The 13,428-nt window shown below is 53.8% G+C and overlaps 1 protein-coding gene across 1 annotated transcript in view; it reads right to left on the bottom strand.

Moving 5' to 3' along the window:
- Positions 1-516: 516 nt before the first annotated feature.
- The window catches only part of LOC140396820 (docking protein 2-like), a 56,020-nt gene continuing 43,108 nt past the window's right edge, over positions 517-13,428 (bottom strand). Inside the window, exons 4-5 of the mRNA XM_072485575.1 lie at positions 5,136-5,308; positions 517-1,609 (exon numbers count right to left, since the gene is read on the bottom strand). Coding sequence (XP_072341676.1) covers positions 530-1,609; positions 5,136-5,308 — 1,253 coding nt within the window. The 3' untranslated portion in view covers positions 517-529. The remainder of the gene's footprint in view (positions 1,610-5,135; positions 5,309-13,428) is intronic.

The following is a 13,428-nucleotide window of genomic DNA, read 5'->3' as shown; positions in this document are numbered from 1 at the left end:
ACCCCTCACCCCCCTCTGCACCCCTCACCCCCCTCTGCACCCCTCACCCCCCTCTGCACCCCTCACCCCCCTCTGCACCCCTCACCCCCCTCTGCACCCCTCACCCCCCTCTGCACCCCTCACCCCCCTCTGCACCCCTCACCCCCCTCTGCACCCCTCACCCCCCTCTGCACCCCTCACCCCCCTCTGCACCCCTCACCCCCCTCTGCACCCCTCACCCCCCCCTCTGCACCCCTCACCCCCCTCTGCACCCCTCACCCCCCTCTGCACCCCTCACCACCCTCTGCACCCCTCACCCCCCCCTCTGCACCCCTCACCCCCCCTCTGCACCCCTCACCCCCCTCTGCACCCCTCACCCCCCCCTCTGCACCCCTCACCCCCCCTCTGCACCCCTCACCCCCCTCTGCACCCCTCACCCCCCTCTGCACCCCTCACCCCCCCCTCTGCACCCCTCACCCCCCCTCTGCACCCCTCACCCCCCCCCTCTGCACCCAACACCCCCCGCTGCACCCCTCACTCCACCCTGGGACTACTTTGTTCCCTTCTTCTCCAAGATTTTCAGCAGCACATTGTCATATTCACTTTCGACGCCCACACTGTGCTTTTGGCGTAACCTCTCTTTCGATTTCTTTTTGGTCATGCCCTGGGTGGCCGCCACCACCTTTGGCACCGCGTAGTCATCCATGTTTGGATTGTAGGGGATCTCGTGACCTTGCGTGTCACAGTCCGACCCCTGGAGCTTCCAGGCGTGGCCTTTGACCTCCTCCGGGTTGTCGTAGACCGAAGGATGGGCCACTCCTTCCGGCTCATCGTAGATGGGATCCTTGACGGGGCACCTGGACGAAGGCCGGCCAACATTTCCTCGGAAGTTGGACTCGTCGATCGTGTCATAGAGGGGGTCCCCGAATTCTTCCGAATAGGGAACCAAAAAGGTGGGAAACGTCATTTGCGGAATGAGATTGTCCTGCTTGGAGGCAGGCAGCACTCCTGAAGGGGGGAAGCACAGCGTCTTGGCTATTGCATCAAAAGGGATGGCATAATCAGACTCTGCCACACACGGGTAGTCTGGCGATTTCTTCCCGGTTTGCGTTTTGGTTGGTGCCTTGGCGTTCCCACGCGGGCCGGACTTGCCAACCACATCCCTCACCTCGGCGTAGGTTGACTGGGCCTCCAGGAGTTGAGGCCGATTGGCCGGGGTCCCGGCCGCTGGGTAGCTGTGGTGGTTCCTTGCGGCCTGCCTCCAGGGCGCGGTGGAGGAGGACCTGGCCTCGCAGACTGACTCGAGCGAGAGGGACCGCAGGGAGGGCAGGGTGGCGTTCGACATTTCAACCTTGATCTTGGCCGACAGCTGCCCCGGGTCTTTGTCCTGCTCGCCTTCCTCCTCCGCCTCCTCCGCTTCCACCCCGTGGGCAGCGATGAGTGGGGGCCTCCCACTCGGGGTTTCGTTGTCCAGGCTGCAGTGGAACTGATAATCCAGCTCATTCTTCTGCTTCTGCACTTGGATGGCAGATTCAATGATATGAAAGATCTCATTTCCTTGTCTGGTGTCGAACTCGAAGTTGCCCTCCCCAGAGGCACAACGCCTACCAGCCTCGAAGGAGAATGTCACCTGCAAACACACAAGGCAGACAAGGTATCTCATCAATTTTAATCAAAGTGCAATGGCATCACGATTAAATATGGGATGTCGAGGTTGCGAACTGTGCTCCAGCGAAACCGCTTCAAACCCAGCCACGGCAGCTAGGTCCATTCAATAAATTTGGAATTAATAAGGAGGCTTCAATCGTTGTCAGGAGACCAACCCACCTGGTCCCCAAATGCCCCAAACGGAGGGAACTCTACCATCCTTACCTGGCTTGTCCTCGATCTGACTCCAGGCTGATCCCCCCCTGCATACCCCCCCCCCCACCTCCCCCCCCCCCTCCCCCCACCCCCCCACGCCCCACCCCCCACCCCCAGCTCCCCCCTCCTTCACCGCATGTAGTTGACTCTCAGCTGCCCTCTGAGATGGCCGAGCTAGCCACTCAGCTCAATCACTGAAAGCATCTCGCCGTGACCTCCTCAATGAGAGCAGTGACTGGTGACCTGGCCGGCTCTCCTCACCTTCCGTGAATCAATGAACGAATAAACCATGCTGGGGCCATGATCGGAGGACCTTCAGTTTAAAGTGGGTACCAATGATTATTTTACCAGCACTGTCCCCCATTTGATTACTATTTTCACGTGCAGGCTGCGCCAGCATTAATTCCCATCCCTAATTGCCCTTGAGGGGCAGTTAAGAGTCAGCCATGTTGATGTGGGCGTGGAGTCACATGTGGGCCATCCCGGGTAAGGATGGCAGAGTTCCCTCTCTAAGGCGGACATTCGTGAACCAGATGGGTTTTTACAACAGTCAAAGAGAGGCACTATGTTTGGAACCCAATCCACCCCCTTCAACGCTCACTCCGTCCACCACTGACGCAGGAACTCACCAAGGTTCCTTCCACCGCACCTTCCAAACCCACGGCCTCGACCACCGAGAACTGCAAAGGATGCAACAGACCACCGCCACCTGGAGGTTCCCCTCCAAGCCCCACACCATCCTGACTTGGAAATATTGTTTTTCACTGGCTTTGAAAGGCATGGCCAGAAATGCAAGTCTTTCACTCTTTAACTCGACACCTTTGTCCATTGATAAGGAAACACTGTTCGGGCAATCTGATGCTCGAGCACGCCAGCCTCAACATGGACAATTTGACCCTTCCGGCAGAAAGCTAGTTTGGGATGTATTTTGGGCTGGCGGGTCACTCATGATGCGAGTCCAGGATACTTTGACATCGAGAAACCAAAGGTGATGGGGTAAACCCTCAGGTTCAAAGAGGTGACAAGGGAGTGGTGACCAGCTGATGCTACGCTTGGGTCATCAAAGCCTGCCCTTGGTTGGGGCCAAGGGGAGACAAAGGCAGGTGAACGAGTTCAGTCCTCAGAGTTAATGGTGTAAATGTTAATTGTATTGTTCAGCTGCACGGGGTCGGCTTGTGGGGGGCAGACGACAAAGTGAGCTTGAGGCCACAGCCAGATCTGCCAGGACCTCATTCACTGGAGGAGCAGGCTCGAAGGGCCGAATGGACAGCCCCTGCTTCTCCACACTCCATGTTCTGAGATGAAGGCCATTGTTTAATTTTGTGCCAAGAACACTTGGAACAAGCGAGGAGGGTGGTCGGTCGGAAGCATAATTCTGCATCCTACATATAAACCTGGCCTCAAGGACAGAATGGTTTCACATTTCTCCGACTGGCTTGGGATGGAGTTGACACCAGGGAAAAGTGGGCGAGAGCAACGTAAAGATCAGGAATCTTGGGTCGGACCTTTGCAGATCAGACGGATTGGGAAAATGTTGAAAATCTTTAAAACATTAATTGCAGCAATATTGAAAAACGGAGAGAAGGTTGAAGCAGAGAAAGTGGGCTGAGGCAACGTACATCCGAATTAGGACCACGGGGAGACCATTCAGCCCCTCGAGCCTGCTCAATAAGACCGCGGCTCATCTGTCAATCGTCGCAGCTCCAAGATCCTGTCCACCTGCCAAAGGAATGAAGAGATCTATGCCCTCCTGACCAGGTGATAAGGTGTTCGCTGGAACTTCTCAACGAGCCTCCCCGGATGTGAAACCAATCATGCCCTTCGCTTGGGGAGAGTTACATCGGCGATGGATCTAGGAATGCTCCTGAATACAGGACAGTAGTGGGACAATAGCACACTGGCAATGTTATTGAAATCCCAGCGACAGAGGTTCAAATCCCACATGGGCGGCTGGGTAACTTAAATTCAGTTAATTAAATAAATCTGGATCCAAAAAACTCATGCCAGCCATGCTGATCGTGGAGCTAGAGGCTGGTCAGCTTCGATTCACTGGCATGAGAGACGGGAAGGAAATTTGTCCTGCTGGCCCGGCCTGGGTGTGACTTCAGATCTTCAACAATGAGGTTAACTCTGAAATGAGGCGCGGCTCCAACAACACTCGAGAAGCTCGACACCATCCAGGACGAAGCAGCCCCGCTCGATTGGCATCCCATCCCTCCACAAACATTGGCTCTCTCCACCACCGACGCACAGTGGCAGCCGTGTGTACCATCTACAAGGTTCCTCAAGCAGCACCGACCTAACCCACGACCACTACCATCTAAAAGGACAAGAGCAGCAGATACCTGGGAACCCCACCACCTGGAGGTTCCCCTCCGAGTCACTCACCCCCCTGACTGGGAAATATATCGGCCATAATAATAATAATCTTTATTATTGTCACCAGCAGGCTTACATTAAATTAACACTGCAATGAAGTTCCTGTGAAAAGCCCCTAGTCGCAACATTCCGGCGCCTGTTCGAGCACGCAGAGGGAGAATTCAGAATGTCCAATTCACCTAACAGCACGTCTTTCGGGACTTGTGGGAGGAAACCGGAGCACCCGGAGGAAACCCACGCACACACGGGGAGAAGGTGCAGACTCCGCACAGACAGTGACCCAGCGGGGAATCGAACCTGGGACCCTGGAGCTGTGAAGCAACTGTGATAACCACTGTGTTACCGTGTTGCCTGTTTCTTCACTGTCGCCGGGTCACAGCCCTTGGAACTCCCTCCCTAACAGCACAGTGGGTGCACCTACTCCGCAAGGATGACAGCGGTTCGAGAAGGCAGCTGACCTCCAGTTTCTGAAGAGGACAGCCCGAGTGGGAAATGAGCGTTGGTGCTGCTCACGCTCCGTGAAAGAATGTTTTTTAAAACTCTCAATTATCACAGTCGGCAGCAGAGTCTACTCCCATAAGGCTACACCCACCGGGGAGCAAAAATTGAAAAGTGTAGCGAATACATGAATACCTCAGAGTAATTACTTTGTTTGCATAATGGCCGTTGTGAGTAACCTGTAATTCAACCCTGAGCTCAATTGTAAAACCCTCAATCTTCCAATGTAATTGGAACTCCTGGATTGAATTACAAGCTCGCAATCCTGCTCGTGAAATTTGTTACTCTGGAGATCCGTTCTGCCTGGCAGCTAGGACCGTTACAATCTGGGACCGTGCTGTCAGTGTCACGGAATGGTTAGCAGACCTGCCGCAGCACTGAGCTGAACTGAAAATAATGAGCCCGGGGTGTCTCACCTTGTCTCGCCCGAAGCGTCTGAGAAACCTGTACGGCCAGGTGAAGTGGACATCTGCAGTTTTCACATCCTTCAGCTCCAGGCCGTCTGCCTGGACCGTCAGGAGGAATGTCCCACGGAGACGACATCTGTCTGCAGCTTCCGTCTTCCTCACCGCGACCCTGAAGTCTTTGACTGCAACATAAACAAATTTAAAATAATGAAAGAGGTAGATCTCGGTGGGGGAGGGCAGGGGGTGGGGTGGGGTGGGGTGGGGGGGGGGGAGCGTTGCCGTTTTTCCCACAAGGCAGTGCTCCAGGTTGAGAGGTGCAGTCCGTCACGCTCTATCTTACATCTGCGACTCACCCTGAGGGCGAATGTGGTCGGCTCATAGAATCGTGGAATTTACAGTGCAGAAGGAGGCCACTCGGCCCATCGAGTCTGCACCGGCCCTTGGAACGAGCACCCTACCTAAGGCCACTACTCCACCCTATCCCCGTAACCCCACCCACCCAGGTCCCTGTTCCATCTGCAGCCCTTTGCGGAAGACGTCAAACTCTAGCCCCATCTCTCTGGTGGTGCGGGGCTCCATTGCCTAGCCGGGATTTGAACTCGTGTCCCTGGGCCATCAATCAAACAGCATTGTCAGAATGCTACAGACGCTATTCAGAGGCTGCGACCTTGAATCAGCCAACACCAATAAAGTCAGACCAATCGGTCAGAGATTAATGGAATGTTGTTCAGAGTTTCTTGCACCTAAACTAGTCCTACACTCCCAGCGCAATACCGAGAGGATGCTGCGCTGCTGGAAGTGCCGTGCCTCCATTGAGAACGTCAGCCAAGGTCCCTGTCAGGTGGGCGTGAAAGATCCCACAGCCATCATTTTGAACAGGTGCAGGGGGTTTTTAACCCCGGTTAGGGGTTAAATCAAAGCTTGGAAAAATCAAATTTGTTTCATCGTTGTTTGTGGGATCTTGCTGTGGCACAAATTGGCTGCCGCGTTTCCTGCATTGTGACCAGACTTTAAAAGTACCTCGATGGCTGAATTATGGGATGTCCAGAGGAAGCACAAGGCGCTGTGGAAACACAACTTCTTCCCATTTGTTTTTTATTGCTGAGGTAAAAGACATGCTGTCGAAGTTTTTTGTCTCGCACTCACCGGGACAGACACAAGAATGCCAAATTTCAACAATTTATGCTGCATGAGAAAAGGGTGCTGATTGGTTGGCAAGTTGACCCCGATTGGTCGAGGGCGTTGCCATGGAGAATGCAGCAGGGAACTCTTGTCACCCATGTTATTGCTCAATTTGAAAATGTGCAAATGTCTGGGCATGTCCCTTTTGCTTGCAGAGGCCAGGTCCCTGTGTATGAATTCATGTAGCTTCCAGCAAACAGAGGTGAGCCACATTGTGAGCCCAACTGATAATCTTAAACAGGTTCTCAGTGCAATTCTTAGCACACTCAGGGGTGTTCAGCAGGCACTGTCCAATCACAGAATTGCATCTGTTAGACATTAGGTTCAATGCTTTGATGAATAAGAATCGACATTTGCCAACAATCAGCACCATTTTTCCATGCAGTGTCAATTGCAGCTTCCTTTGAAATTTGGCATTCTTGGTTCTGTCCTGATGAGTCCGAGATGAAAAGATTCAGCAATACTCAAGTGCCTTTCATGCATTGAGATCTTCCTGAGTGAGGTGCATGGAGATGCACAAAACTGTGTCTTTGTTCCAGGAGAACAAGGAACAAAGAACAAAGAAAAGTACGGCACAGGAACAGGCCCTTCGGCCCTCCAAGCCCGTGCCGACCATGCTGCCCGACTAAACTAAAATCTTCTACACTTCCTGGGTCTGTATCCCTCTATTCCCATCCTATTCATGTATTTGTCAAGACGTTCCATAAACGCCGCTATCATATAAACATAGAAACATAGAAAATAGGAGCAGGAGTAGGGCCATTCGGCCCTTCGAGCCAGCACCACCATTCAATATGATCATGGCTGATCGTGCAAATTCGATATCCCACTCCCGCTTTCTCTCCATAGCCCTTAATCCCTTTAGCCGCAAGGGCCACGTCCAACTCCCTCTTGAATATATCCGACCGGGCCCGACAGCTTCCTGTGGGAGAGAATTCCACAAGTTAACAACTCTCTGAGAGAAGAGGTTCTTCCTCATCTCAGTCCTGAATGGCTGACCGCTTATTCTTAGGCTGTGACCCCTAGCTCTGGATGTCCCCAACATCGGGAACATCCCGCATCTAGCCTGTCCAGTCCCAACAGGATTTTATGGGCGGGATTCTCTGACCCTGAGGCTAAGAGTTGACACCGTGGTAAACGCCGTCGCGTTTCTCGATGGTGTCAAGCTGCCCTCAGGAGCAGCGATTCTGACCCCTACAGGGGGCCAGCACGTCACTGGAGCGACCCACGGCGCTCCAGCTGCCGATCCCGGGGTCAGATGGGCCCCGTGGGTTTGCGCCTGCGCAGTGGGACCGGCGCGATTGGTGCGCATGCCCGGTGGCCCCCTTCTCCACGCCGGCCCGACATGGCGTAGGGCTACAGGGGCCGGCGCGGAACAACAAGAGGCCCCCAGCCCGAGAGTCCGGCCCGCCGATCGGTAGACCCCGATCTCGGGCCCGGCCACAGCAGAGGCCCCCCCCCCCCCCCCCCCGGGCCATTCTCCGGCCCAGCCTGGACTCCGAGAATCCCGCCCGATATGTTTCCACGAGATCCCCTCTCACTCTTCTAAACTCCAGTGAGTACAAGCCCAGTCGATCCAGTCTTTCTTCATATGCCAGTCCTGCCATCCCGGGAATTAGTCTGGTGAACCTTCGCTGGACACCCTCAATACCAAGAATGTCCTTCCTCAAACTAGGAGACCAAAACTGCCACAAGACTCAAGGTGTGGCCTCACCAAGGCCCTGTATACCTGCAGCAAGACATCCCAGCTCCTGTACTCAAATCCTCTCGCCATTAGCTTTCCCCACTGTTGTGTTGGGTGCTCTGGATCCGTGGAACACATACAGGCCACCAACACTTAAAATAGTGCAACACTATTTTATTAAGTTAGAAACTGTTGAACATACTTTCACTGTGGGTTAACACAATGTTAGATTAAACTAAAGACCTATGCCTTGTCCTAACCAATCCATGCAGTCAGCACATGGTGAAGATCTGTGCTGCAGGCTGTAAGCTCTGTCCTTGTAGGAGGCTGCATCCCAAATGAGCAGGAACTCTGATGCCCTCTATCTATATCGTGAGTGTGCTCTCACTGGTGATTGGCTACGGTGTTGTGTGTTGATTGGTCCCACTGTGTGTCCATCAGTGTGTGTGTCTGCACCATGATATACTGGGGTATATTATGACATCTCCCTTTTATAAAAGAATGTATATGTGTGGCCATAAATAATGTATGGTGAGAATGTTCCTAACTACGTGTGGGGTGCGAAGACATATTTACAGGACTACGTACATGAGAACTAAGCTGTTTACATGGGAAGGTGCCTGGTGCAGAGAAGCAGTATGCAACAAGAATAACGAGATCAACACTATATACAAACCAGGGAAACGATCAAACAAAGCAATGAAACAATTCAGAGAGTCCATAAATTTGAAAAGTTCATAAATCGAGTCTCTGAGGTGGGCGACGAATTCTGGTTGACCGCCTCAAGGGTGGGTCGAGAGCCGCCGGTTCAGGAGCGGGCTGGACTGCGTCAAAGTCAGGGGGAGTCAGAGTGACAGGGAGCTCTGTATAGTCCGTGGCAGGGTCAGCAGGAGGGCGAGGCGGCAGTGGAGGATCACGTGGCGAGTGTGGAACGAGACGAAGGGCGCGTCGATTGTGGCGCAGAATAGAGCCATCCGGTAGATGAACCAGGAATGAGCGGGGGGCCACCTGCCGAAGGACAACAGCGGTTGCAGACCAGCCACCATCCGGAAGATGGACGCGGACGTTGTCATCTGGAGCCAGAGCAGGGAGATCAGCTGCACGGGAGTCATGAGCCGCCTTGTGCTGTGCACGAGACAGCTGCATCCGGCGAAGGACCAGAACGTGGTCGAGGTCTGGGACATGGATGGACGGCACCATCGTTCTCTGGGTGCGACCCATGAGTAACTGGGCTGGTGACAGGCCAGTGGACAGTGGGGCGGAGCGATAGGCCAGCAAGGCAAGGTAGAAATCGGACCCAACATCGGCAGCCTTGCATAGGAGTCGTTTGACGATATGTACTCCCTCCTCCGCTTTGCCGTTGGATTGGGGGTACAGTGGACTGGACGTCACATGGGCAAAATTGGACCGCCTGGCAAAGTTGGACCATTCTTGGCTGGTGAAGCAGGGGCCATTGTCCGACATCACCGTGAGCGGGATGCCGTGTCGAGCAAAGGTTTCCTTACATGCACAAATGACTGCAGACGAGGTGAGGTCGTGCAACTGTATCACCGCCGGGTAATTCAAAAAGTAGTCCACGATCAGGACATAGTTTCTATCCAGAACGTGGAACAGGTCGATGCCCACCTTGGTCCATGGTGACGTGACCAACTCATGGGGCTGCAGGGTCTCACGTGGTTGGGCCGGCTGGAAGCGCTGACAAGTGGGGCAGTTGAGCACTGTGTTGGCTATGTCCTCATTAATGCCGGGCCAGTACACTGCCTCTCGGGCCCGTCGGCGGCACTTTTCCACGCCAAGGTGGCCCTCGTGTAGTTGTTCCAGGACGAGTTGGCGCATGCTGTGCGGGATGACAATGCGGTCCAGTTTTAGAAGAACCCCGTCTACTACGGCCAGATCATCTCTGACATTATAGAATTGAGGGCATTGGCCCTTGAGCCACCCGTCCGTTAGGTGGTGCATGACACGCTGTAGCAAGGGGTCAGCCGCCGTCTCGCGGCGAATTTGGACGAGGCGTTCATCCGAGGCAGGTAGATTGGAGGCTGCGAATGCCACATGGGCGTCAACCTGGCAGACAAATCCCGCTGGGTCACATGGAGTGTTGCCTGCCGTGGAGAGAGCGTCAGCAACGATGAGGTCTTTGCCTGGGGTGTATACCAGCTGCACGTCGTATCGCTGGAGCTTGAGAAGAATACGCTGGAGGCGAAGCGTCATTTCGTTCAAGTCTTTCTGTATTATATTGACCAGCGGGCGATGGTCGGTCTCGACGGTGAATTGAGGCAGTCCGTCGACATAATCCTGAAACTTAACCACACCGGTCAGAAGGCCCAGGCGCTCCTTTTCTATCTGCGCGTAGCGCTGCTCCGTGGGGGTCATCGCACGTGACACATATGCAACGGGGGCCCATGTCTGTCGTCTTCCGGACCAGGTTCCTGAGAGCCATGGTATGAGAGGCGAGGTTAGGGATGAATTTCCCTAAAAAATTGTCCATGCCCATAAATCGGAGGACCGCCTTCTTGTCCTCTGGTGTTTTCATAGCTGTGATAGCAGCTCCCTTGTCCGCATCCGGCCGCACACCCAACTGGGAGATGTGGTCCCCGAGGAACTTGTGTTCCGTCTGACCAAAAGAGCATTTGGCCCTGTTGAGGCGGAGGCCCTGCTCATGTATACGTCTGAATACGCGCTGGAGGTGACTAACATGCTCCTGAGGGGTGGTGGACCAAATTATTATGTCATCGACATAGACGCGAACACCTTCAATGCCTTCCATCATTTTATGGAACACTTCTGATGCAGAGATGGCCCCAAACGGCATCCTGTTGTAACAATATCTTCCAAAGGGGGTATTAAATGTGCAGAGTTTCCTGCTGGATTTGTCGAGCTGGATTTGCCAGAATCCTTTTGAAGCGTCGAGTTTGGTGAAGAGCTTGGCGCGAGCCATCTCACATGTGAGCTCTTCGCACTTGGGAATTGGATAATGCTCCCTCATGATATTGCGATTTAGATCCTTGGGATCAATGCAAATTCTCAATTCGCCGGAAGGCTTTTTCACACATCCCATGGAACTGACCCAGTCGGTCGGTTCCGTGACTTTGGAAATCACTCCTTGGTTCTGGAGGTCCTGCAGCTGCTGCTTGAGGTGGTCCTTAAGGGGTGCTGGGATCCTGCGAGGTGTGTGCACCACAGGCGTGGCATTCGGGTTTAATAAAATCTTGTAGGTGTACGGGAGCGTGCCCATGCCCTCGAAGACGTTGTGGTGCTGATTGATAATGGCGTCGAGCTGCCCCCTGAAGTCAGTGTCCTGAAAGGCAGATGTGTCAGCAGGAGAGAGAGAGTGAACTCTCTGAACTAGGTTCAACAGCTTGCATGCCTGCGCGCCAAGCAGGGAGGCTTTCGAGGAGCCCACAATTTCAAAGGGAAGGATGGCTTTGCGTGACCTGTGCATCACTTCAAGTTGGCACGAGCCGCTGGCAGCAATGGCATTGCCATTGTAATCTAATAGCTGACATGCTGATGGAAGAATGGCTGGTTTGACACGATGGCTTTGGAGGTCAGACCGCGCAATGAGATTGGCGGAGGCACCAGTGACCAGGCGGAATCGTATTTGGGACCGGTTGGCCGTCAGGGTGGCACACCACTCATCGTCTGGATCGATGCTGTATACCGATAGAGGCTGGATTCTCTGCTTCGGGGACACCCTGTTTTTTGTAACGATACCGACTCAAAAAGGCACCTTCGGGTCCTCGGTGTCAATGTCGGGTAGCAGGTCCGAATCGGACTCGGTGACCGTGGGTTGAATGGCCCGGACATTCCTGCGAGGCTGGCTGGAGCAACGAGAGTTGGCAGGCTGAGCTACTCTGCATAAAGCAGCATAGTGGCCAAGTTTGCCACATCTCAGGCATCGTCGGGATTTGGCAGACCATTGCGCTTTCAGTGGGCGGAGCCACAGTTGCCGCACGTTGTAGCGTCAGTATGTTCGCTGCACCACCGCGCATGCGTGGTGATACGTGGTGCGTGCCTGTGCATTACGTTCGTCGACGTCGCCGTCCCCTCGTTCGGTGCGCACAAGCGCGGGAGTCTGCGAAAAGCACGCAAAATGGCCGCCCTCATCCAGGCTGAGGCCCTGGAGTTGCTCGATTGCTTGGACCCGTTCCGCCTCGTGGGGACCTTGCCGCGCTGTTTCAGCCGCTTGGATGTGGGAATACCGACTAGTGGCGTGTTCGTGTAGCACGCAGGTCTCGATGGCAATCGCTAGGGTGAGCTGCTTTACCTCGAGGAGCTGCTGGCGTAGGGGGTCCGACTGAGCACCGAAAACGATCTGGTCGCGTATCATGGAGTCGGAGGTGGGCCCGTAGCTACAGGACTGCGCAAGGATACGGAGGTGGGTGAGGAAGGACTGGAAAGGTTCATCCTTACCCTGCAAACGCTGTTGGAACACGTAGCGCTCGAAACTTTCATTCACCTCTATGCTGCAGTGACTGTCAAACTTGAGGAGGACCGTCTTGAATTTTGATTTATCTTCACCATCAGAAAGGTGAGAGAATTGAAAATGTGGATCGCTTGTTCCCCGGCTGTGGATAGGGAGAGACCGATCTTCCTGGTGTCCGAGGCATCCCCACGGTCTGTGGCTTCAAGGTAGAGCTGGAAGCGCTGTTTGAATATCTTCCAGTTGGCCCCCAGGTTACCGGCGATGCGGAGAGGCGGCGGCGGGCGGACGCTGTCCATTTTGCAGGATGACTGTATGCTGGTGGAAGGCAGATCACTTGCAGGTAGGTCTCAGAAGTTCTAATATCCCTCAACTACTGGTATCATCATGTGTTGGGTGCTCTGGATCCGTGGAACACATACAGGCCACCAACACATAAAATAGTACAACACTATTTTATTAAGTTAGAAACTGTTGAACATACTTTCACTGTGGGTTAACACAATGTTAGATTGAACTAAAGACCTATGCCTTGTCCTAACCAGTCTATGCATTCAGCACATGGTGAGGATCTGTGCTGTAAGCTGTAAGCTCTGTCCTTGTAGGAGGCAGCATCCCAAATGAGCAGGAACTCTGATGCCCTCTATCTATATAGTGAGTGTGCTCTCACTGGTGATTGGCTACGATGTTCTGTGTGTTGATTGGTCCCACTGTGTGTCCATCAGTGTGTGTGTCTGCACCATGATATACTGGGGTAAATTATGACACCCACCACTGGAGGGACCACTTTTAATGGAATAACTCGTAACTTATCCTCTGGTTCTTGCGCCAGATGAAAAATGTGCTAGTGTGCCCTTTTAAGGAGGTGGGTTCCTGGAGGGTCACGTGGCCTAATCGGCCAAAGGGGGCGGGAATGATGGCTTCCCCGCAGTTTATAGTCTTGGATCAGAGTAGCTTTTATCTCACTCATCAAATAGAAATAGAACCTAAAATCCTCTCTGTGTTATGGACGC

This window comes from Scyliorhinus torazame, chromosome 20, assembly GCF_047496885.1.
Source record: "Scyliorhinus torazame isolate Kashiwa2021f chromosome 20, sScyTor2.1, whole genome shotgun sequence".
In the NCBI taxonomy this organism is placed as follows: domain Eukaryota; kingdom Metazoa; phylum Chordata; class Chondrichthyes; order Carcharhiniformes; family Scyliorhinidae; genus Scyliorhinus; species Scyliorhinus torazame.
This window is presented reverse-complemented; position numbering and strand designations above follow the sequence as displayed.